The sequence below is a fragment of the Lactuca serriola genome, chromosome 9 (assembly GCF_051521515.1).
Source record: "Lactuca serriola cultivar US96UC23 chromosome 9, Lser_US96UC23_V15, whole genome shotgun sequence".
NCBI lineage: Eukaryota > Viridiplantae > Streptophyta > Magnoliopsida > Asterales > Asteraceae > Lactuca > Lactuca serriola.
In genome coordinates, this window is record NC_136416.1 from 62118531 (window position 1) to 62145518 (window position 26988).

Sequence of the window (26988 nt, forward strand, 5' to 3'; positions counted from 1 at the left end):
TAATTAGTTTGTTTTCGTGTTAATGTAAAAAAAACACGACATCATGTCGTGTTCTTGTTATACAAAATTTTGTCGTGTCGTGTCGTGTCAGACAAAAACACAACACGATTGTCCGATTTGACAGCCCTAGTTAATATAAGAGTATAGGGGTCGATAGTGACCATAAATAAAATCCAAGGGGATGTTCAAGAACTTCACATCCAGCTATAAGCGTAAACCCCTAAACAGCCAGACCGAGCAAGAAGGTGCTACACACACTCGCACACATTTTCTCTCTCTCTGATCGCTGAGCTAGGTTTTATCCATGGCGGCGAGAAATGCACTCCTCAAGTACCTGCGTGTGAATGTGACACCCGTTGTTCAAAACCCTAGAGTAATTGGAGGAGGAGTAATTCAGCTGTTCAGGCGCCATTTCTCCGAGGAAGTCAGAGGATCTTTCCTCGACAAATCTGAGGTCACTGATCGAGTGGTTACTTGCGTTAAAAATTTCCAGAAAGTCGATCCTTCCAAGGTAAATAAATGACTTGTATGGGTGCTTGTATATCCGAGAAACAGTATTTTTTAGATTAGGGTTTCTATTGATATCATGATTAAGATTGCGAGACTTTGTCAGGACCCATATACCAATCTCTATATGCTTGGATTTACCCATTCCAAATGAAATTTGCAAGATTTGCTATCCTTACCGGGTTGTTTTATATTAAATTGAAAAAAAAAAATATGTAGAAATGAAAAATTCTTGATAGGTGTATAGATCAACCAGCAATGTAATCCTTATCCTAAGATAAAAAAAGTGCGAGTTTGTTATCTCAATGTATTAATCCAATCAATTCCTAACTTACAGTTAAGTAGCTCATTCCTTACAAACATTCGCAGAAAGAATTATAAAGGGGTTCTAATAACTAGACCTGATATATAGCCATATAGATTCGAGTTTAACTGATCTATTGCCAGATATGTGTACTTGTTAAGACCAATTGTTGATATGTGATTGACGGGTTGTTAAGCTTTAAGAAAAGTAAAAGCATGAGTGGTCAAAGTATATGAACTTTAATCCATGGCTTTAAATTGATGAGTTTTAGAGCCATTCTACTACTTTAGCTTGTTAAGACCAATAATGTTTTTTGTTTGCAGGTTACACCAACTGCCCATTTCCAAAATGATCTTGGGTTAGACAGTTTAGATACAGTTGAAATTGTAATGGCACTTGAAGAAGAGTTTGGATTTGAGATTCCTGACAGTGATGCAGACAAAATTAGCACCATTACTCATGCTGTTGAACTCATTTCATCTCATCCTCAGGCTAAATAAGGAGAGTAAGAGTATGTGATGTCATCAACAACTATTTTGTTTGTTTTTTTTTGAATTCTCATGCAAAATCTCTAGTTCAGATATCAGATCATCTGCTGGATTTGTTACACCATTTTGCATAATTCCAATTAATCGGAAATTACTTTAGTATAACTTGAATGATTAATTTGTGTCAGATATATGTTTGTGTATCTCTGTTGCTTAAATAAGTGCTTTTGTGGCTGCATATCATATTATCATTCATTATCATTACACTGCTGCTATGGATAATGAATTGATTATATTATCATTGAGTTGATTTTTTTCTCTCTATAGTTATCTCACTAAACATGTTAGTCTTGGTTGAAAATGATGTTTTTGAACAATGGTTTTTGTATCATATGCAAAATCAAAGGATCTGTTGTGTTTTTTGTTCTAATATGCATGTGTACTATGTGAGCAGTTGTGGCGCCATGTTGAAAGTCATTGTAGAAAATTTACTATACTAAGTTATTCTTTATGGTGCGCCTAAATTCGATTTTCTTGGGGTTCAAGTGGAAAGGCTTTGATCAAATGAGTTCTTAAAAATTCGTGGAAGTTTATTTAATCCAAAGTTTTTCTAATATCTTGTAGATCATTAGTGTTAACCATGAGTTTTTCAATGATTGTGGTGTGTCTTAATAGATTTTCAACGAATTGTTAATATGCAATTTATATAAGCAATAATAAAATGATACAAATAGTATTTGTGCGTCGCCATGTCTCATGCATAAATTGATGGAAAAGCAATTTCGGTTCTTAGAGAGATTTTTTAATCAATAAGTTTTTTTTCAAATTATACAAGCTCTACATAGAGCTTTTTCATTGTTTTATATTTTGTTCCTTTTAATACACCAAGCATATTAGTATATGAGAAAAAAAAAATGACTAATCAAAATAAAAGTTTTCCAAAAATTAGGATGATATTTCGTAAATAGCCATAAATTTTGCATGTCTCACATGTGCAATCCGCTTGTCATCTACGAAAAGTGGATAAATTATCAAAGAAATTATTGTTTTTAAAAATAAAATAAAAATTAAAAAAAAAAGGTCATTCGTACATGTCTTTTGCGAAATGGTAACTTCCACATGCGAAAAAGTCGTTTTTTACCATTTCACATTTGTTACATGCGAAAGTGTTTGACTTTCATCTGTGAAATCGTTATTAAAGGTCATTTTTTTTACCATTCCGAATTAGTATTTCTAAACAATGACAATTAAATTAAAATACATAAATAGAACATGCGTACCTTGAAATATATGTATGTATTTTAATTATTAAGTTAAAATAAAATCGAATTTGTACACATATGTTAATATAAATATTATTTACTAAGTTAATATGTTACTATGATTGGTTTTAAGTTTGAAATTTTTAGGTTGTTGTTTCACAAAGTTGAGAAGCCAATCAAATCAAATAAATATTATAAAAAGTGTTACATAAACGGTAGACTTAAAAAATAGAAGTCGTCTTATGACGAAATGTCACACTTATTGCTTATATTCCTTTAATATTGTAGTTGTGACACGCGAAAATGACCAAAAAAATTCTAGAGAATCCCGAATGTGTGACCTACAAAACTATATGCAAAATATAAAATCTTAGTATTCTAGTAAAAAAATTATTTATTTAAAGTTTTTTATGGTTGAAATTTTCAAAAACTATTTTCATAGCAAAGAAACTTGACATTGTACTTTTAACATGTGAAAATGACAAAAATGAGATTTATCATTTTTTTTTGGCAGAAGATTTCGACATTTCTTAGATAACAAAATCCTTAGATTAAATTAAAAACTTATTTCTTTTTTCTGCAAGATAGCCTTTTCGTAGATATTATCTGTGAAATTAATCATTATTTTGATAAACTCTAATTTTACCTTAATATTAAATAATAATAAATAAAATTAGTCTAATTGTTTAGCAATAAGAAACAAGCTTATGTTTCTAATTATTTATTATTATTTTTTAAGAGAAAAAAAAGCCCTAGTCCTAACTGTGAAACACATAAACCCCAAAGTTGGAATCAAACACCGAAAATTTACCCAAATATAAAACAGATTGTATGTGTTATCGATTTTACAGGAACAACATGATCATCACTGATAGGAAAAGGCACGACTTGTGTGATTGCGCTCTAGGGGCCAAGTGAAGCCCCAAAACACCACCACGAAACCCTTGAAGGGGGTGTTTCTCCGCCGGGGAGGATCATACAACAAAAAATTGCCGAAATGGGCATCAACATTACCTTGTTATTGATCCTTTTGTTCTTGTGTAAGAATTGTAATAGTAGCGACAGTAATAGCAATGTAAAGAACGGAGAGATAGTAGAAGTAAAGGGTGAGCATGATGTGGTGTGGATCGTTCAGCTCTCTGATCTTCATTTTAGTGTTCATCGTCCTGAGAGAGCTTCTGAGTTCCAGAAATTTATGGGTTCAACTCTATCCATGATCAATCCTTCGTTGGTTTTCATCACTGGCGATCTCACTGGTATTCTTTTCTTGAATTTTACTACCTCTTTGGAATTAATCTGATGCCATATGGTGAAGAGTTGATTTTGATGACGTTTTATGCAATTATCAGAATTTGATAATAATCACTGCTTTTTAGGATATTGAGTTTGAAAATTTCTGTTTATACAAGGAGATAATAGATAGATAACAGCACATGAGTAATTTTGCTTTGCTTTCAATAACCTAAGTACAATTAGGTTACCCAAACACTAAAAACTAATCATATCATCACTTCGGAATTCACATCTAAACCTAACTGTGTTTTCAAAGTGATCATCTTTATTTCAAGAATCAAATATATAATCATTTGATTAAAGATAGAGATACCTAATGTTACATTTGCCCTAAAATTTAGCTTTCTTGCAGCAACTTCTAACCTGTCCCAATAAATATAATCATTTTGGCCTTAAAAGAAATCATAATCAGAATTGGTTTTGTAGCACATTTAAACATCCCCTAAGATAATGGGTTCTGTTTTTCTAAATCATAATCATGTAATTCTTACCAGATGGTAAAAGCAAGGATCTATTGACAATGAAGCAGAATGAAGAAGAGTGGATTGAATACCAAAATACAATGGAAAATGTAATCAACAAGAGTGGCCTTGATAAGAGCATCTTCTATGATCTTAGAGGAAATCATGATAATTTTGGTGTTCCCACAACGGGTGATTCATATGATTATTTTTCAAAATATAGCATCACTGGCCAATTGGGAAGAACTCAATCTGTCAATAGTGTTACTCTGCAGGTTACTTTTCATTTTCAACCTCCATTTTATCATCCATTTATAAATCAATATCTTATTTAATATATGAGGGCAAATTGTTAAAAACTTGGGACTTAATCTATTAAGTTGTTCTTTCTGCATTTTCAAAGTGATTATTATGACTTGAAGAATCAGAATCGAATAATTATTTAATTTTTTTTTTCCAGATGGGCCCACGAGATCTTCTATTTGTTTCATTCAACAGCACAACATCCACGGGCTTACGCGGGCCCACAAATGTATTCGGCCATCCAACTGACCAACTCTTAACCGAATTAAACTCTCATCTCTCACAACATGACGCCACGTCAGCAAAACCATTAACCAAAATCGCCCTTGGCCATTTCCCTCTTTCATTCTCCGCATCCACAAATTCCAAAAATACCCTCAAACACATATTCCTCAACCATTCCATATCCGCTTACCTTTGTGGCCATCTCCACACAAGATTTGGTAACAATTTGAAACGACACCATGAAATAAACTCCTACAACCTTCTCCAACTCAATATCCATGAAAAGACTCAATCAAGTAGCACAATTTGTCCAAATGAAAGTCAAAAAGTCAACGAATTTTGGGAAATGGAAATGGGCGATTGGAGGAAAAGCCGATCTATGCGTATCATGGCAATCGATCAAGGGCATATTTCATTCATGGATATTAATTTCAAGAATGGAGTTAAAGAAATCTTGATATTGCCTACATTTCCATTAGATTCACGATATTTATCAACAACCATTTTGAACAAATACAAATGTCAATCGTTAGATGACATGTCACACTCACACATCAAAGCTTTGGTTTTTTCTTCAAATGTAATCAAAAAAGTTACCGCGAAAATTTACGATTCTACCCATGGGGATCTTTACATGGTTCTTGAAACACCCATGAGTGAAAATGCAGATCATATATACACTTCCCCATGGAATTCTAAACCTTTCATTGATCCAAATCCTACACGATATTGGCTACAAATCGAAGCAATTGACATCAATGATTTAACAATTTCATCAAATTTGATCCCTTTTTCATTAAACGGTTTTCGTGCTAATCTTTCATGGACATGGAAGGAGTTTTTTGTCATGGGGTGCCAATGGGAGGGATTATACTACCCGATTTTTTGGTCTTTTTACCTTCTCATGTTCATTGTTCTTGTTCTACCAAAATTCATTACCCTTTTGTGGAAAAGGCAATACACTTACCTTTTTTACAAGTCGAATAAAGGGCTTTTTAGTCTTTTGACATGGGTTTTCACCGAGGTGCATAACATCCCGTTTTTGTGGAAATTAATGTTGGCGTATTTGTTGTACCTTTTACTATGTCCATGGCTTTTAGGTCAAGTTTTTACTGAAGGTGGTGAGAGGGGGTATATGACATATAAAGGATGGGTGGTGGATTTTAAAGATTTAAAAAAATTGGAGTTTATTGGGTTTCCAGATGTAATGGTGATTGTGATTCCACATTTATATTTTGTGGTGTTACCTTCTTTTTTTATAATTTTGGGTGTAGCTGCTGAAAGGGCGATTTATCAAGATCATGTTTGTTCAATTTCGGGAAAGAAAAGAGATGATTATGAGGGTAATTTTGGAAGATTAAATTCAAGAAATAAATTAAGTGGGTTTGTTTTAGACAAGTTGAGGAAATGGAGTCGAAGTATACTTTTGATTCTCTCTTTGGCGATTTGTTGGAAGCATTTTAAGGTAAGTGTTATTTACATAGTTCATTTGTTTATTATAGTATTGTATTTTCATCTTTTTATTAAACTTATACTTTTTTTTTTTTTTTTTTTTTTTTTATAAATTTTTTGGATGCAGAGTTGTTGGGGTCTTATGAAAGCTTATGAGATGAATCCAGTGGTGCATTTTCCATTTTATAGTTTTTCAATCCCAATTTTATTAGCTTATGTTTTCTACAAGACAAAAAGACTACACAATACACACCAGATTTAGGTCTGTAAGGTTCAGCATGAAAACAAATATGACTTAATTTGGTAAGCTATATTATATATGAATATGTTTCTTTTTGACTTAATACAAAAAGCTATGTTATTAAGTAGTTTGTTTATTCAAAACTTAAGAATGAATAAACACTAACATGTTGACATTTTGAATTATCATACTTGGTTTTATGTAGCAAACTGATCATCATTATGTGAAAGTGAGAAGTGGGAAAAGAACGACTTAATAACTAGTTATAGAGATGACGTGTATCTTATTAAGTCCTGGCTTCTTACATTTGGATTTACTGTTTTTCTTTTGACTTTCTAATATTTGTTGTCATTATCTCAAATATATTCTAAGGTAAACATTATTAAAAACAAGACCTTAGACTAAATGACTAATATCTAAAGCTGAACTCTCAATCACAGAAAATTAACCAAAATAAGTGGAGTATTTTTAACAAAATAGCAAATAAATAAATAAATAACCATGTATTTCGCAATAGGCCAGTTGCAAAACCATTTTATGCTAGGAAGTGGCCTTTAAAGTTTAAATAGTCCTTACCACAAAGAAACATAAAAGAAAAAAAAAAAATTATCAAAATCATATATTGTGTGATATATTATAATTTCACAAATAATCACAATAAATGACGTGTCTTCTAGCATTATATGAATTTTGTCAATTTCTTTTAAATATTTTTGCGGTGAAAACCATTCAAAAAATAATTTCGTTATATAAATGGTTTTGCAATGAATCCATTGTGAAATAAATAAGTGCTTGTTTATTAAAATACTAGATTAGAGACTCGTGTATTATATACATTGACAACTTAGAAAATCAAACTACATTGATAAAACATAAAAAAAAAATATAATAATACAATACATACAAAAATATGTCGAAAAATACAATGGTGAAAATATATGAAATATTACTTTTATAATCTTTATTTATTTGTATGGGAAAATGACATTACACCTTTTTTCAAAAAATTAGACGGTTTCACCGGTTACCTTTGCTTAGGTGGCATTTTTTGAATATTTTAAAAATTAAAAAATCAAATATTCTGATATATCATTAATTATCAATTTGTCTTGATTCTTTTGGAATCATAACCATCATTATTCATCTTCTTCTAACCCACCTCCCACCACCATCATCACCCTTCACCACCAACAACAAAATTTGGAGATTGATGTTGCAGTACATGAAACAGAGACCAATCACGCACAAAGAAAGTAATCAGATGGAGATCGACATGACAGGTTCACTAAATGGAGTTCATGGAATCCATTGTGTTCTACAACCCACACCACCTAATCTCACCCCTGTCTCTAGTAATGACATCGTCTAACACTTCCCCAAAATTGGCAATTGTAACCAAAAACTAGAAATAAACAACCACCCAAAAATCATCCGTCTTCAGGTCAGATGAAACAGACGTGGAACATCGGTCTCCAGTTAGTAGTTCCAGAAATCGCAAATCATAAACCAATCGTTGATATGGGTTCTTGAACGAGAACACAAATCGGATACCAAATTCTTTACCTAATCTGCAAAATAAAAATCAAAGCATTCAACGATTCATATTGTAAAATGAAGCCTGATTCTTATTTTTTTAGAGGTCAAAGAACACAGATGGAAAAAATGAATACTATCCAAATCAACGAAACCAAGATGCAAAAAATGAAGTTTGTGCAACAAATATGGAAGAAACCGAATTCACGGATGCAAAAATCGGAATCAAAATCTGAACAAAATGAATTCCCAGATGCAAAATCGGAATCAAAATTAGAACAAAACCCAAAATTTGAAATCGGGAAATCGTGAAAAAGTCCAAATCAAGAACAAAATCCATCTAATCTAAAATCTTAATAAAAAATGGAAATTTATATACCTATTTGTGAGGTCGGAGAACTTGAAGTTTGGAAGGAGTTCACAGAGAGGGACAATGGAGAACGACTGGAACACCTTTTCAGCAAAATTTTTACACAAATTGAAGCTTCGATCAATGGCATGCCACGTAGGAGCGCGATTGGTGGCAGACGTAGAAGCTCAAAATCTCGGAGATGAAGGAGGTGGCTAGGGTTGGTTCTGGGACCGGAGAAGAAGTAACGGTGGCGATGGTTCTTCAAACTCGTAAAGAGGAAAGAGAGGAGGAATGAGTTTTAAATTTGGGGAAAAGGAAAAGCCATGTACATAAAAAATATATGATTTTTTTGATTTTTTTTTTATAAAATTGAAAAAATCCATCTAAGCAAAAACCATCTAATTTTTTGAAAACTTGTGTAATTAAAAGGTAAAAATGGAGTTCAGTGGTTTGATGTACCAAAAAAAACTTTAGTGATCAAATTAGACAATTGTCAAAACGTTAATGTGCTACCGTATGATTTTCCCTATTTGTATTGAAAAATTGTACTTTCAAAGTAGAATGATATTGTATTTTATTAAATACATACAAAAAGCGACAGAAACACGAAGAAATAGTATGACTATAAAAATACAGTGTTGAAGTCAAAGTTTGGAAGTAGAATGTTGAAATAAGATTTTTTTTTTGTAAGTGGGATGGTGTATTATAAATATTTAATGAGGAAAATATTCAATAATTAATAACAAAGACTGCGAAATGGTAATATGATATTTTCATATAATCGATATTTCATAATAAAATCTAAAAAAATTCAAAATGAGTTAAACGAAAATACATCATTTAATGCTTATAGTATTTAGTTTCATGAATATAAGTTTAATTTAATAAAGTATAAACAAAATAATATAGATGAAGTGAGGATTTGTCTAAATATAAACTAATATAATGTATCAATTTTTGGTTCATATATTGAAATTAATAATAATAAATGATATAAGAATATTCGTCAAATATTTTTTTCTTACACCAAGTTTGGCATAACTTCGAACATATAAATTGAAGATGCATTTTTCACAAAAAACAATTAACAAAATATTACTAAAAGAATAAAAAGTTAATAAGAGTACACACCTAATCATCAGATAAAATTCTAACAAAGTAAAAACTATGGCAGCAAGGATTTGACCACAATACACACAAAGTTCCGTAACAGCTTACCTATAGTAGATGTATTCTCTAGAAAGTTTTTTTTTTTAAATAGCGGTTAGTCTCGTGGTGTCATTCTTATTGTACAGTTGACTATTTGCAATGAAAAACTTTAGAAATGATTTATTAGCATAAATAACTATAGCAACATCTGGTTACATAAAGTATGCTTCGATAGTAATGAATGAGATTTAATCCTAAAAATTCAATGTAAACTTAAATTCATAACATATTTAAATCAGTTCAAATCCCAAAAAATTTTGTTTCTGTATTTCATGGAGTTTACACATAATTAAAGGGTATTGATATTTCCACTTGTATATATGATTCTTCCACTTAAAATAAAATGTTTTGACATTTTTACCCTTTAAAAAGTTTACAAAAAAAAATGAAGAGTTATAAATAGATAACATGTGCCGCTTCTTATCTATTAAAACGTTCAACCAAATGATTCAATCTTTTCTTCCCCCCCCCCCCCCCCTTTTTTTTTATTGCTAATAAAAATCAATTTGTGTTTTTATTATTCATCACACAATCCCATTATTGGAATTATTGGAATGCATTCAAGTTAACGTCATTTTAAAATATAAAACTGTGTTAACCATAAAACCATTTAAAAATATGCTACGACTTCATTCATGTATAAAATTTATCCTTGAAATCAAATTATTCAAATGCACTCCCTTTTGATAAGTCGAAGTCAATCAACAAGGGCTTTCACGAAACTGTCAATTTGTACATCAAAAACCTTGAACCAGGTCTCTAGTTGAGAATATTATTCTTCCAAATATTGGTTTTCAAATTCCATTTATTCTCATCATTAATCTTCGACTTTCTAGAAACAAATGAATGGGCATGCACATATTAATTTTAGATTCAAACGTCGACTAACTCTCAATCATCCAAAACCTAAAACAAAAATTGGTTATATTAGATTTGTTTATTTTTCATATCGTGAAAAACTTATGAACCGGTAGAAACAAATGTAATATAATTCAAATGAAATCAGGAATATAATCAACAAATGTTAAATACTTTGTTTTTTATGGCTCCTACTTCTCAATACCGACAACCGGTGAAGGGCAATGAAACAGCAACGACTAGAAAACGGAGAAGAAATAATGGCGATATGCGAAGAAAAAGGAAAATTCTTGAACGACGATGGGCTAATAGGAAGAGGAATGGTTCGATGTTTGGAAAGAAGGATCGTATTGACTTGATTATTGGGCTTCTTATCTATTTCTATATTTTTGTAAATTTCAAATAAGGGTAAAAATGTAAAGCAATTTGATTTTAAGTGGAAGTATCAAATATGCAAGTGGAAATATCACCACCCATAATTAAAATGTATATTATAGAAATTTTAAGTTTCAAATAACTTATTTTAAATTTTAAATTTAATACATATTTTGATTTATTTAAATATCAAAAATTAAAACGAGTTAATAGAGAAATGGAACTTATTTCAAATTAGTTACCATGATTTGTAGGTATTATTTTTAATGAAAAGACTTACTCCTAAGAAATCAATTTAAATTTAAATTCTAAAAGATTTAAATAGGTTACAAATCTCTAAATTTTAGTTACCTTATTTTGATGACATTTATGTTAGAGAATTTCAAATAATTTATTTTAAATTTCAAATTTCAAATCTAATACATATCTTAATTTATTTGAAACTAGTTTATAACCCGTGGGAACCACGGTTATAAAATTAATCAAACTTTTATAGTAAAAACTCAAAATTATTAATAAGTTATTTTAAATAAATTATTAATTTAAGAGATATTTTTTATTAGTTATGTGAAATTATAATCATTGATTCAAATAAATATATAAATTAATTTTAATATATATTAGATATTTTTTATTTGTGAATTAATGAAAACAATAATTTAAAATTTAAAAATTAAAATTTAAAAATTAAAATTTAAAAATTAAAATTTAAAATAGAATCATATTAATGAGGAGGTCTAATAAATTTAAAATGAAAAACTAATAGATTGACAAGTGGCAACACATTAATTAAAATGTCTAATATGGTGACACATGACAAAAGAATTATTCTTTAATTAGTATAGAGATTTAGAAACTGAATTAATAGAGAAAAATATGTGAGGCTAATATTCTAGAATGATAATGTTTTAAAAAAATATCTTAATTTATTTTAAAAATATATGTCAACAAGAGAATGAATGATAAAGTTTTGAACTAATATTCTAGAAAAATGACATGTAACACATATCATTTTTATTTATTAGATAGTATAGAGTTGAAAATCTAGTTACTATTTGAGAAATGAGTGTAATAACCAAATTTTTTCTAACAAAATAGTCATAATTTTCGAAAATGAAATTATTGCCATGATTTTCAAAGGTGAGCCACTTGTGAAAATCATTTTTTTATTTATAAATTCAAACATTCATAACTCTTTCATATAAACTCCGTTTGAACTAAAAAATCATTGTGTTTTTTGTAACAAATGTTTTCCATTGACATATTATATTCCAAATTTGGATGTCAAAAAGTCATATTTTTTTAGCTTCAAAGTAGACTATTCGGTGACATATATGAAAAGAAAAACACAAATTTGATCATTCAAAAATTTTGCATAGGAACTCCGTTTGAGTCTATCTTATTTCATTATGTTCTTTGTAATAAAGTTTATCCATGAAAATATTACACTCCCAATTTGGATTTCAGGAAGTCTTATTTTTTAGATTTAAAGTAGGTTACTCGGTAAAACTTATGTAAAAAAAAAAAACTCAACTTTGAAAATTATGACTATTTTTTTTTAATTCAGACTTTTTAACAAGGGTTGCCCGTAGATAAATTACACTCTAAACCCGGATGTTAGAAATTCACAATTTTTTAGCTTAAAAGTAGCCTATTCGATAAGAATTATGAAAAAAAAAAAAAGAAAAAAAAACTTTGATAACTTTTGTATATGAACTTCATAACAATCAACAAACAAATCATAATGGTGAACCATAAAAACTAAAAAAAATGGCATGCTACCTAGATTTTTGCATGTGTTGATCTGCAATATATATATATATATATATATATATATATATATATATATATATATATATATATATATATATATATATATATATATATATCATTATCATATCATACTATATTATAAAGGAATCATTTTTCCTGTCACCACATTCATTTGAAACTCTCATAACTTTTCAATTTCTTTCTAATAATAGTTATAAGTTGGTTAATAAAGTTAAATAAATATCAAACCTAAAGTGTAACCATATATGAACTAAATTTCAATATTAAAATAATATCTTTACTTTTACTTATAAAATTAAGTTTTTTTTAACTTTTAACATATTATACTTAATTTATTAGTTTTAATATAGTATTGGATGTAAACCATTATCATTTGAAATATACAATTTTGGAACAATTTGTATAAAATACTTAAATTATTAATTTAAATATAACATTACAAGGTCAACTTAAATATAAATTTTAGTTTAACTTAAACAACCCAAAAAATATTTTGTAAATAGTTAAAAGTGATAAATTCTAGTGTCTTTCTAATAATGATTATAAGTTGGTTAATAAAGTTCAATAAATATCAAACCTAATGTGTAATCATAAATAAACTAAATTTTAATTTTAAAATAATATATTTACTTCTACTTATAAAGTTATGTCTTTAACTTTTAATATATTATATTTAATTTATTAGATTTAAAATGTTGTTGTATGTAAACAATTATCAGTTTAAAACTACAACTTTTGAATAGTTTGGACAAAATACTTAAATTATTAATTTAAATATAAAATTACAGTATCAACCTATATATAAATTTCAGTTCCACTTGAAAAACCAAAGAATATTTTATAAATAGTTAAAAGTGATAAATTGTAGTGATAAGTACAAAAACTAAATTGTAATCTCAATTTAACTAAAATATTTCCTAAAAATATTTTTATAATCATTAAAAAATTTCAAATAAGTAGATTAAAATAACTTACAATAACAATAGTTAAGAATATTTCTATATAAATGATTATATTGTTAACTTTAAAATAAAAAAAATGGTTTAGGTTATTTTTGGTCACTTAACTTTTGGTTTTATGCTTATTTGGTCACTTAACTCTTTTTAAGTTTTAAAATGTCATCAAAATTCTGGCTTTGTGCTCATTTAGTCACTTAATTTTTGTTTTGGTCACATTTAGTCACCTAACTTTTAAAATTGTGCTACTTTTAAAAAAAATTAAAATTTGAGTGACTAAATGATCACAATTTTAAAAGTTAGGTGACTCAATGAGCACAAATCTAAAAGTTAGGTGACTAAATTTGACCAAACCAAAAGTTAAGTGACTAAATGAGCACAAAGTCAAAAGTTTGATGACCTTTTAAAACTTAAAAATAGTGAAGTAACCAAATGAGCACAAAACCAAAAGTTAAGTGACCAAAAATGACCTAAACCCATAAAAAAACAATGTTTGATGTTTTAAAAAATTATAACGACAGAAATTAAAATATTGAACAAATAATTTTTAAAAATTAATTAAGAGTAACAACAACTATAAACAACATTAAACAATATATTATATTTAATTTTATTCATGTGTAACTCGCGTATAGAAGTCATTCAAACGATTGACTAAACTATAATATTAAAATCTCATATTATATTTCTATTTATAAAATTATGACTTTAACTTTTTAAACATATTATAGTTAACTTATTAGTTTAAATATGTTCTCCGTATAGGAGCAATTATCATTTTAAAGTCACAACATTTGTATAATTTATGAGTTGATGCAAAATAGTTAAATTATTAATTTCAATATAATATTAAACAATTAACTTAAATCAAAATTTCAGTTAAACTTGAAAAAAAAAATCGAGAGATTGTTTTATAAATAGTTAAAGATTATAAATCATAGTGTTAAACCTAAATTGTATTCCTAAATTCACAAAAAAAACCATGAAACTATTTTTTATAATCATTAACAATTTTCAAATAAATAGCTTAAAAGTAACTTACAATAATAATAGTTAAAAGTAATATAATATAAAAAAAACTATAATATTTTCTTTAAAAGAAAAAATAATGTTTTTTGTTTTAAATAACTACAATCATAGAAACTAACAATATTCATCAAATAACTTTTAAAAACATTAAATTTTTTAAACCAAATTAAAATAATTAAGAGTTTCAAAATACGTTGTTTTAAATAACTTACAACAACAATAATTAAAAGTAAAATTATATACAAAAATTATATTGTTGTCTTTAAAAACAAAAACAATGTTTGATGTTTTAAATAATTACAATGCTAGAAATTAAAATTTTAAGCAAATAAACTTTTTAAAATTAATTAATCATAACAACAACTATAAATATCATATAATCATATAATATATTTAATTTTATTCATAAGTAACCTGCAGGTAGACATCATTAAGACACTTAAGATTATACAATTTTAAAAGATATTTATATTATCATATAATTCAAAACAAACAATATTTATACCAACTTATTATAAGATTTATTCTATAAACGTTAATAACAATGTCACTGATATATTTAAAAAACATATATTTGTAAAGTTTCAAGTATATTGTTGTATTTTGTGCAACGCACAGATATTCAACTAGTACACTTATAAAGGAAGCATTTTTTTCTTTCACCACATTTATTTGAAACTCACATTTATTTTTCCTTTCACCACATTCATTTAAATCTCCCATGACTTTTCAATTTCTTTCTGATAATAATTATAATTTGGTTAATTAGGTTAAATAAATATCAAACCTAAAGTGTAATCATATATAAACTAAATTTTAATATTAAAATAATATATTTACTTCTGCTTATAAAGTTATGTTTTTTAACTTTTAACATATTATACTTAATTTATTAGTTTTAATATATTGTTGAATGTAAACCATTATCATTTTAAGGATACAATTTTGGAATAATTTGTATAAAGTACTTAAATTATTAATTTAAATATAACATTACAGGGTCAACTTAAATATAAATTTTAATCTAACTTAAAAAACTCAAACAGTATTTTATAAATAGTTAAAAGTGATAAATTATAGTGTCTTTCTAATAATGATGATAAGTTGGTTAATATGGTTAAATAAATATCAAACCTAAAGTGTAATCATAAATAAATTAAATTTTAATTTTAAAATAATTTATTTACTTCTACTTTTAAAATTATGTTTTTAACTTTTAGCATATTATACTTAATTTATTATATTTAATATGTTGTTATATGTAAATCATTACCAGTTTAAAGTTACAACTTTTGAATAGTTTGGAAAAAATACTTAAATTTTTAACTTAAATATAACATTACAATATCAACTTAAATATAAATTTCAGTTCCACTTAAAAAACCAAAGAATATTTTGTAAATAGTTAAAAGTGATCAATTGTAGTGATAAATGCAAAAACTAAATTGTAATCTCAATTTAACTAAAATACTTTTCTAAAGATATTTTTACTTCTACTTATAAAGCTGTGTTTTTTAACTTTTAACATATTATACTTAATTTATTAGTTTTAATATTTTGTTGGATGTAAACCATTATCATTTTAAATATAAAATTTTGGAACAACTTGTATAAAATACTTAAATTATTAATTTAAATATAGCATTACAGGGTCAACTAAAATATAAATTTTAGTCTAACTTAAACAACACAAAAAATATTTTAGAAATAGTTAAAAGTGATAAATTATAGTGTCTTTATAATAATGATTATAAGTTGGTTAATAAGGTTAAATAAATATCAAACTTAAAGTGTAATCATAAATAAACTAAATTTCAATTTTAAAATAATATTTTTACTTCTACTTATAAAGTTATCTCTTTAACTTTTAACATATTATACTTAATTTATTAGATTTAAAATGTTGTTGTGTGTAAACCATTATCAGTTTAAAGTTACAATTTTTGAACAGTTTGGATAAAATACTTAAATAGTTAATTTAAATATAACGTTATAATGTCAACTTAAATATAAATTTCAGTTCCATTTAAAAAACCAAAGAATATTTTGTAAATAGTTAAAAGTGATCAATTGTAGTGATAAATGCAAAAACTAAATTGTAATCTCAATTTAACTAAAATATTTTTCTAAAGATATTGTTATAATCATTTCTAATAATATTATAAATAAGTTACCTAAATATAATTTGAAAAATGAATTTGATTTAAAAACACAAAATATATTCGAACCGGGTTTCAGTAGAAAAGATGTTGTGTAGTTTGTTATATTGAGTTGAATCGGTCCGAGTTTGATCAATTTGGATCGATAAAGGAAATATTTTCCTTCCACCACATACATTTGAAACTGTCACGATTATTCAAATTGTTTCTGATAATATTATCAATAATTTATATAATGTTATGTAAATATAAAAAAAAAATCTACCTAAACATAAAATTATAATTGTTTGAAAATTCACTTTGATTCAAAAGCACGAAACATATACTTGAGTATATTTTTATAAATGAATTCATTTTTTAATGAACTTTTGAATCATGAAAATACATATAAACAAACTTTCTATATTAAGTACCTAACTGAATTTATGATTTTAGGATTTAACAAAAAGTATTCAATAAAAACTTACTTTTTTGGATAGCAACTTACGAGATTACTGAAAAATTGAACTATTGAACAATAAATTTTCTGGAAAACATTTTAATTTTATTATTTAATATTTTATTTAACAAAATGAAATTATTGGCAAATAAAGAAAGGATTTTAATTAAAATGTCTTCATCTGTAACACCATGAAAATTTACAACCAATTTAAACTTTTTCAAAAACAACCCATATTCATTAAGTTATTAGAAAAAGGTTTTCAGTTCATTTATTATCAGAGTCTCCCAGAAACATCAACATAAAACTGAGGAGCGGTACGATCACACCTTCGCCTTGCCACGATCTCCTGAAGTACCTGAAACAATACACTGAAACTTTAAGCCCGAAAGCTTAGTGAGTTACCCCCAAAATACCAACCATAATACCAACCACATATCATAACATATCATAAACAGAACAACCATGCATATCAAGTCTACAGTGTGACTGGTCCGCCTGCACCAGGCCTTCAGTCCGCCCGGTCCACTCTCTCTCCGAGTCTACAGTATGACTGGTCCGCCCGCACCGGGCCTTCAGTCCACCTGGTCCACTCTCTGAGTCTACAGCATGGCTGGTCCGCCCGCACCGGGCTTTCAGTCTGTCTGGTCCACTCTCCGAGCCTCGACACGTCTGGTCTGCCCTCTTGGGGCCTTCAACCTATCCGGACCGCTCGTCGGGCCTTCGGTCTAACCGGTCCACCCTGGGTATGTTGGCCTATAGCACAAAGCAAGACCCGCCTCAACCCAACCCCAGTCCAACAACCATGTGCACATAAACATATAATCACATAACAATTCACAACTAATCAACCGATCTAGCAGATCACATAACATAGCAACATCCTAACCAGGATACCGACCTAACTGGTCACTAGCATAGCATCATCCTATATATCGGATACCGACCTTGACCAGGTCTCTAACATACACCATCCTAACTACTAGGATGCAGACATAACAAAACAATAACATAACAAACGACTACCCGGATTCCCATCCGATAAAGGGCCGGCCTTGGTGCCTTAGACCCTATCGATATAATGAGTATAACTCACCTGCAACTGCCGACTTGAAGAAATAAGACCACACTGCTCCGACCACCAGCACGAACTCCATCACTGATCATTACCAAATAACCAAAACCAATAAATACTAATAATTACCAAAATACCCTTTGGAAGTCAAACTGGTTAACCCTTGGTCCAAGTCAAAGTCCTTAGTCACAGTCAACCTTCCTGGTTAACCCTACTCGTCGAGTCAACCCGTTGACTCGTCGAGTTCCTATGCTCAAAAAATCCTATGCCATAACTCAACTCGCCGAGTCGCCCCAAGACTCGTCGAGTCCAACAAGCTCCGAGTCCCTTCCTGCTCAACTCACCGAGTCATCCCTCAACTCACTGATTCATAGCTCAACCAGAAAAGGTTAGGACTTCACGACCAGATTCGCTGAGTCCAAGAACAGACTCGCTGAGTCCAAGGCAATCTTCAACAGACTCGCCGAGTTGTTCTTCCAACTCGTCGAGTTCCTGCCCATCTTCATATAACTCGTCGAGTCCACCCATACAACTCACCGAGTCCATACGTAAAATCTTCATTCAGACGATCACAGGCCATTCCATTGCTTCCAATACATAGATTTGGACTCCTAGGGCCAGATTCACACGTAAAGTTTCCAACTTTACGTGCATGCAAGGCTCAACAAGCTCTAATCAAGCTAAAATGAAGGTTTAAGGCAAGGACACTCTCAATCACGCCCCAAAGCTATCACTTTCTGATCACATGGCTCCAAACCAACCTAGATCTGAAGTTGCAACCTCAGATCTAGTCTCTATACCCGAAATAGATCCCAACCATGCTAAAGAACCCCAAATCACACACCATGGATGAAATAAAAAGGAAATAGCTTAAGGTAAGGTCTTCTTACCTTAGAGATGAGTCTAAACTGATGTAGACTTCAGATCCACAAGCTCCCTTGATGCTATCCTCAAATTCCTCCAACTTCTCTTCACCAATTTCTTCTTCCAAGCTTCAATCTTCTCAACTATGGAGTCTCTCACGATTTAGGGTTTCTCTGGAACACTCATGGAAGATAGAGGTTGAAATGAAGGTATATCATTCTTTAAATAGGGTGCAAAACCCCAAGAATTATGGTTTCTCATTCTAGCACGGACTCGTCGAGTCCAACCTCCGACTCGGCGAGTCCGGTCACTTAACATGTGCCCGACACACGCTTAGACTCGACGAGTTGCAACTCCTACTCGCCGAGTTCCTCTTTTCCAAACTTACACTTTACCCCCTGAACTCTTGATTCTGACTTTAGGATGTTACATCATCCCACATCGATGGTGAGAATAAACAAGAGAATGTCTCCTCCTCTATAAATAGAAAAGGTTGTGAAGTATTTCAAAGGGACTAAGCCATGAGATTTTCCTTGCGTCTACATTTATAGGACGTTAAGGGTATTCTTTGGTGAGATTGTCTTTGTTGACAAGTGATCAATTAAGTTTCAGAATTTCAAAAATGATTTTGGACTGATTTTTTAGATTTGGATCGGGTTTGATTAATATCTGAGTGTCTTTTGGTTGATTTACGCAAACTCTCTTCCATTGGAGGCCAAGTTTAAGCACTATAAAAAAAACGTGATTTTGATAGGGAAGGATTCCGTTGTGAAAAGCTAAAATTCTGTTGCAAAGGACGAATAGCGACGGAATTTGCGATGACCGAGTTTTGTCCCAAAAAACTTTGTAGCGAGTGTTTGCTAGGGAAACAATCATTCCGTCGCAATTGTGACAATGGAATGAAATTCGTGGTAAATGGTATTCTGTCGTGTATTTTGTAGTATGATTCCATCATAAATTTTGTGGTAGTTATTACATCACAAATTTCGTTGTAGTTAATCCCTAGCAAAATCTGTTGTGATGATTCCCTATCAAATTTCGTGTGGTTATTCCCTAGTAAATTTCGTGGTGGTTATTCCCTAGTAAATTTCGTGGTGGTGATTCCCTAGCAAATTTCATGGTAATGAATCTCTGGCAAATTCTGTGGTGGTGATTCCCTAGAAAATTCTGTGGTGATGAATCCCTGGCAAATTCTATGGTCGTGGATCCCTAGCAAATTTGGTGGTAATGAATCCCTGACAACTTCTGTTTGATGACTTCCTAGCAAATTACGTGGTCATGAACAGTGGCGAATCTAGGATTCAAACTCACGTGTGTCCTAGTATAAAATAAATGAGTTGAAAATTTTGGATATGAGTCGGTTTGTCGATATACTTTGATCAAGGTGTTTGTTATTTATTGTTTTGTTGTTGGTATCATGATCATACCATAAAAGAGCTTCTTTCACCTTTTTATGTAAATTTTTAGCATTATGCCAAAAATAATAAAATAAATAATTACAAATCTATATAAATCTTCAAAAACAAATACATATACACTATCACTATAAATCTATAATATATATAATAAAATAATAATCATAATTGTTCATTTTACCTAACAAGAAGAGTGATTTTTTTTTGTTTCATTTAAGCTTTATTACGTTATATATGTCGAAAGTATTATTCAGTACAATTTTAGTGAAGTAAATTAAATTGATAATTACAACTGTTCATTATAGAAAGCAATAAGAGACATCTGATGCCTGACATGTATGATCACAAAAACAATAATAGGTTTAGACTATGACTTTTCTAGTTTGTAGGTAGACTATGCTTTTTTCCCTTTATTTGCTTTACAGTCCATATCAACCATATCGACTGCTACAAGAAATTTAACCTCAAGTCCTCAAACAAAGAAAAGAAAGACTTACCCAAATAAAAATTGAATAGAGGAGAAGCAACGCATGCTTCTCGTTGTAGTGTCGGCGATAGATGGTCCAGTCCGGTCAGATGAATGTGGGGATGGTATCCGGTAGGAGTGGTGAAGAGTAGGTGAGAGACAACCAGTAGTCTAAAACTATGATCCCAAGACATGTTGAAGACAACCTGTGGTCAGCGGAGATCGAGACAGTCGGAGTCGTTATTGTTGGCGACACCAAAAAATCAGCGGCGGCCGGAAGGCGGAAATTCGGTTTTTGGAAGACAAAGGGCACTCGAAAATCATAATTTTTTAGGTTTTTGTTTTTCCACTTTACTAATTTTCTACCCTTTACAATTTATAGATCGATCTGAGCTTGCAGTATTCTTTCTTATTATATATTTGAAAAATATTTTGTTTACTTAACAAACTCCTAAATTTATGCTCTTGAATTTTTTTGAAAGTTTTAAAGATTAATAAGAAATTGCGATTGACAAATGTGATAAATCACATCAAAATATTGTATTATTTATTCTTTTGTGTTACCGTATCCAAGGGTGTCTAGACTTTTTCCCAACAGGTGTCCCATGGAATTTATATTATATCTTGTAAATAAAATTTGAGATTTAGGGGTGTCCATGGACACCCTTTATAACACTGTACACTCGCCCCTGGTCATGAATCCCTAGTAATTTTCGTGGTGTATATTATATATCAGATTCCATATGGATGGATAATTGATTTAAAATTAGATCCAAATTATTTTGTTGTAATATATGAAAAAAAAATAACAAAAAAATCAAATAACATTATATCATAAAATAATACAATAATTATTTATTACATGGAAAAAGGTAAGTTGCTAATGTAAAATAAATACTAATAAACATATATCAACACTTTATGACCTACTAGTGTTGTTGTTTTGTAAAGACATTAATAAGATCAATTGTCGTTTGAAGTTGTTTTTCAAGTTGCCCGACTCTTGCGTTGTTTTGTTCTTCTTGGGCCTTCATCATTTCTTTAAGCTCTTTGTTTTGCTCTTTTTGTTTAGCAACAAGCTCCTTCGTCTCTTCTATTTCATCATTTTTTTTTTCCGGAATATAAGATTCATCCGTTTTACTGTTCCTATTGGGAACTGCCTTTGCAAAAGAGTCTAATACATAAAGTCTTCTTTTTTTGTCATGACCACCAACAACATCATAAAATAGTTTGTCCTCCTCAAATTCAACACCTTCAGCTTCCAACTCTTCCCGTTTTTCTATATAGGTCGCCTACAAAATAAAAATAATATAAGTTAAAAGATATCAAAGTTATGAATGATATTATGGACTAGCTACAATATAAAATTTTAATTGCATTGAAATGAATATTACATGAATTTGTCTATCTTTTTCATTTGTGAAAGTGACTCCGTCTTGATTCTTCGTGTGTGTATACAGGAACAATTCACTATGGGGTGGATCACGTTCTAATTTCATCTTCTGCATAAATACCATAAAATGTCAAATATACAGATAAACATATATAAACATTGATGTACCATTAAAAAAATTACCAAATTAGAAGCTATCTTCAAATGACTTGCGGATCCATCATTATGTGTAGGTTGTGCTACCCCATCAGCCACACCGTTACGCCTATTTTTCTTGTTTTGCTCGGATTTTAGCATGTATTCATCTGTATTCCATTTTAATTGCCAGGAGTTCCAGACTTCATATGGAATATGAGATGGTTTAAAGCCATGTTAGTTTCTTTGTGGGCTCTGCATGTTGTAGAGATATTGTCCATAACTTTGTGTCGCTTTCCTTGCCCAAGCTTGCCTCACCAACAAGTCTATTGTTTCATCCCAACAACATTTTTTCTACACATTAACAATATAAACATAAGTTTAAATGTAAATGTTACCAAACAACAATTTATCACATATAGTTAACTACCTGGAACTCCTCCCACTATAATCCGCGCATTTCTTTGGTTACTTTTACCCAAGTGTACCCTTGTGCATCTACTCTTTGTAAAAAGGACCGACTAATAAAGTGTACACAAGGGCCTGGTGGCATGAGCCTGCAAATAATCATGTAATCGGTTTAGTTTTGAATTGATATGTAGATGTAAACCAAAAGGTTATACATAGAAAAAGTTGTAAGATATGATTGGTAACTCACGTTTTTTTTCCAAACATTAATAGTTAAACGTCCACTTGGTCCACAATCTTCAGAGGAATTGTTTTCACCTTCTACATTTTCCAAATATAAACGCTTCTTAATTAAACAGAAAATATTCTTTTGTTTTAAAAGTTCTAAATTGTCTTTCTTAAGATAAATGACATCTGGTAAGCTCTAATTCCAACTTCTCTATCCACATCCTTCTCCCTTCACTTTTATTTGTTACCCTGATGATTTGATCACTTAGGTTAGAATTACTTAGACGAGTTCTCTTTAAGATGTCACTAAAATTAGAGAAAGTATAATTTAAATCATCTAATTCAGATTCGTAACGTGTAGCAGGAATATTAAGAGATTGGAGTATATAGTGTACCTTATTGATGACCTTCTCGCATTCTTTCACCGGTTCAGACACAGGCTTCGCAGCAAAGCAATTTTTAGAGGCCTGGCCACCATCAGTCAAATCTCGTTCTGAACCATTAGGCATCTTTCTTCATACTCCTTTTCTTTAGAATTAGCCAAAAAAAAACATCCCCCATGTGTGGGCTTCCGAACCTCTTCATCTTCAGAATTTGTGGACCATACTTCAACACGTCCATATTCGTCACTCTCCTCCTGCACAATCAAAGCAGGCTTTGAGTTCGCAACACTCTTCTTTCTAAGATCCTCTATCTTTTGAAGATAGTAAGTTTCATCCTTCTCTGTTCCCATCTTTTCATTCATCCTTCGTAGGATACACTCTTTGGCAAAATGATTCTTTCCATGGCAGTAATTGCAGTCATACCCTTAATCGCCTAACAATTTCTTCTCTTGCTTATCTTCTTCCTTTTGAGAGTTCTTGAAGCTCTCTTCTCTAGACTTTTTTGAACTAAAGTTTCTCTTTCTGTTCCTATTCTTGAATCGACCAAAGTTCTTTTTAATGAACTTTTTGGGATTAGACACCATCAAATCATATTCCTCCTTGGTGAGTTCACTGTCTAAAAAGTCGGATTCAGAATCTTCTTCAACAACCTTTTTTCCTTTCACAACCAAGGCCAATGATCCCATGCTAGAGACAAGCTTTACATCCTTCGCCACTTCATCTTTGAGGGATCGTAGAATTCCCACAAGCTTTGCTAGAGAGTAGCTCTTGAACTATTCATGAGCTTTTACTGTGGACACAACCGATTTCCATTCAAACCTTAACCCATTCATGAATGTAAACTTTTGCTCTATTACTTTATGCCTTAGATTATGCTGAAGCATCCTGCTCAACAGATGATTAAAACGTATGAAAGTCTGATTGACTTTTTCATCAAAAATTTGAACAAAGGCTCCAAATTCAGAAAGAAGCAACGTTTGCACGGAGTGTTCCAAATCTGTGTCACTTGAATAAAGCTCTTATAACCTGTCTCATATATCCTTCGCAGTCTCACATTCACTCACCAGACAAAAAGTGTCTGGAGGTAGAGCGAACTTGATTATTCTCATCTCCTTGATGTTGCTTAACAACTTGTCTTTTTTTGTCTTGAGGAATATCTTTATTTTCAACAAGAATTGTGTTGTAGTCGGCTTGAGTCTTGACAACCTTCCTTGTAGCTGTGTGAGAGAATTTCTGCTACGTCATGGCCTCCCATATTGTGGTGCCATGATCTTCAACGCCGAGAACATAGTCCTCGAAGTGCAGTGCCCAGACTTCATAATCCCGCGTAAAAAGGATTGGGATTCTGGTAATAGACTCGATACTGTTGGAAAAATTGAAAGAAAGAGTATGAGGATCTTCATGATTCATCTTCTCAAGAGTTCACAGAAGCGAATATAGAATCAGATGTGTAATAATGTGAATCGAGATCTAGGGCAAAATAAGATATCTACATCTGGAGCCTACAACCGATTGAAGTAGTTGATACAGAAACAACAAATCCAAGAAAAACGATAAACCCTAGTTGAAAATTTTGATAGAAGAATAGCGATTGAACTACACTATCTCCTGCTCTGATACTAATTGTTGAAACAATAAAAACGTAGATCTATAGATTCTATAAACGATGTGAACACAATAACACAAACAACGAAGATCAAATAGTGTCGAATGCTTAGATTGAATAGCTTTAGAAGAGTTCGACGTGAAATTTTCTATAAAAGATAAGTAGGGCAAATACAATTAATGACCCTAAAACGATACATGCATGCACATTAAATAGTCTAACCCTAGCAACATAAAAACACGGATGGATAGGGCCAACCCGTTATAAATGAGACTATTCTAGTAAAAACATTTGACACAACACAATAATAACCCGACAACCCCGCGTACCAACCTAGTACGCCCAACGTATGACGCTGAAGCCCAAAATATACCCCAAACCTATTAATGCCTTAAGAAAATATGAATAACTTCCAGATCTGATTCATATAGGACGTCCTAAGCCATATAGTTCTTGACTTTATGCCTTTGCATGGCTTAATGGTGTCCAAACCAAATCCCTAAATCTCTAACTTCATTAAAAGACCACTAACTCATGCATGGCAGGATTATACTCAACATGATCCGATTTTTATAGCTTAATGACCTCAAAAATAACTAAAAATGGTCTCAAAGGTTATGGAGTCACTTATACTCACAAGATCCAAAGCATGGGACCAAAACATACTCATATCATGACCTCAGGCTAGATCTACATCAAATAACCATTAAGTTTGAATCTTTAAACCTCCAAAAGATAGATCAAGTTGAACAAGGCATGAATCTACAAGCTCCAAGACAACCAACACTTCTCTAATGAGTTCTTCCCCTTCCAAGTGCACCAAAAACCCACAAAAATCAATCAAAGGCTCAATAATCTTTCAAATAAGGCTAAGGTTTCGAGGAAACAACTTAAGAGGGTGGAGGCTGAAAGTAAAGAGGATTGGGAATAAGTTAATGCCTTTAAATAAGGTTCAAGACTCAAAATTAGGGTTTGAGTTTGGGCCGCGTACGTCCAACGTATTCCTGGTACACTAGTGTACCAGGTAGTCCTCTGCGGTCAATCCTACCCAGTACGCCCAACGTACTCGGCTTAACCCAAAATTTTAATAACTTCTAACGGTTACAACTTCCGTGTTTCTAATCCATTTTCGGCGTTATATATATGCTTAGAAAGGTAATGAGAAACCCTACAATCTCATCTAATCTCCTTCAACTTAAAATCATCCGAACTTAAATTCTAAATTCAATAAAAGGCCTGAAGCATCACATTCTAAAATCCAAAGACTCACACTTGCATGCTATCCGAAATCTGTTGATTCCATGGTGACCTTTTACTAACTGAGATATAAGATCCTCAACCGACCACTGAGACTGGCTATCTCACACCTGGTCCCACCACAAGGCTCTGACTAAGAGTCTAACAGATAAGGGATACCCTAGCCTAACCACCACACGGATGACAACCACTTACCACAAAGTTATTCCACTCAAAACATGATCTAATGCCTTACTCCATTCAATTTCCATCGGGTCTCACGCATGCTATCACAACCAAATGGGCCTCACCCATGGGATTCACCCAATCTATACACTTGGACGACCTCACCCACAGGTCTCACCCACTTGGGGCTATACAAGCATGAAATACCAACATAACTCCAATAATCCTCGTTCCCCATAAGGAGTGGTCAACCAACAATGGCGGTATAAATTGACCCATGCATGCGTTGTGATCCTTCTACAACCCAACAATCACTCCTATAATGGCCTATCTTATCTTGGTAAATGCTACGA

The 26988-nt window shown here is 30.8% G+C and overlaps 2 protein-coding genes and 1 long non-coding RNA gene across 4 annotated transcripts; 2 read left to right on the top strand and 1 right to left on the bottom strand.

Annotated features, from left to right (window-relative positions):
• The first annotated feature begins 220 nt into the window (after positions 1–220).
• On the top strand, positions 221–1537 carry MTACP2 (mitochondrial acyl carrier protein 2). The gene is made up of 2 exons (XM_079020750.1): positions 221–511; positions 1135–1537. The coding sequence occupies exons 1-2, from the start codon at positions 305–307 to the stop codon at positions 1309–1311; spliced, it is 384 nt and encodes a 127-aa protein (XP_078876876.1). The 5' UTR covers positions 221–304; the 3' UTR covers positions 1312–1537.
• Positions 1538–3343: 1806 nt separating this feature from the next.
• LOC145072259 (Calcineurin-like metallo-phosphoesterase superfamily protein) lies at positions 3344–6760 on the top strand. Of its 2 annotated transcripts, XM_079018656.1 has the most exons (5): positions 3344–3817; positions 4349–4590; positions 4776–6308; positions 6423–6598; positions 6742–6760. In XM_079018656.1, the coding sequence occupies exons 1-4, from the start codon at positions 3559–3561 to the stop codon at positions 6555–6557; spliced, it is 2169 nt and encodes a 722-aa protein (XP_078874782.1). In that variant the 5' UTR covers positions 3344–3558; the 3' UTR covers positions 6558–6598; positions 6742–6760. The 2 variants fall into 2 exon arrangements, with proteins under 2 accessions (XP_078874782.1, XP_078874781.1); XM_079018655.1 differs by lacking the exon at positions 6742–6760 and having other exon boundaries at positions 6423–6660.
• Positions 6761–7276: 516 nt separating this feature from the next.
• On the bottom strand, positions 7277–8861 carry LOC145073691 (uncharacterized). The gene is made up of 2 exons (XR_013691503.1): positions 8449–8861; positions 7277–8104 (listed from the first exon to the last, which is right to left on the bottom strand). It is a non-coding gene; the product is annotated as an uncharacterized LOC145073691 (long non-coding RNA).
• Positions 8862–26988: the final 18127 nt, after the last annotated feature.

What these genes read in the sequence shown, in the direction of transcription:
- MTACP2 (XM_079020750.1), top strand. Translation starts at nt 305, where the DNA reads ATGGCGGCGAGAAATGCACTCCTCAAGTACCTGCGTGTGAATGTGACA. An exon ending in AGAAAGTCGATCCTTCCAAG is followed by an intron (nt 512 to 1,134) that starts GTAAATAAATGA and finishes TTTTGTTTGCAG; the next exon opens with GTTACACCAACTGCCCATTT.
- LOC145072259 (XM_079018656.1), top strand. Translation starts at nt 3,559, where the DNA reads ATGGGCATCAACATTACCTTGTTATTGATCCTTTTGTTCTTGTGTAAG. An exon ending in CATCACTGGCGATCTCACTG is followed by an intron (nt 3,818 to 4,348) that starts GTATTCTTTTCT and finishes AATTCTTACCAG; the next exon opens with ATGGTAAAAGCAAGGATCTA. An exon ending in TTTGTTGGAAGCATTTTAAG is followed by an intron (nt 6,309 to 6,422) that starts GTAAGTGTTATT and finishes TTTTGGATGCAG; the next exon opens with AGTTGTTGGGGTCTTATGAA.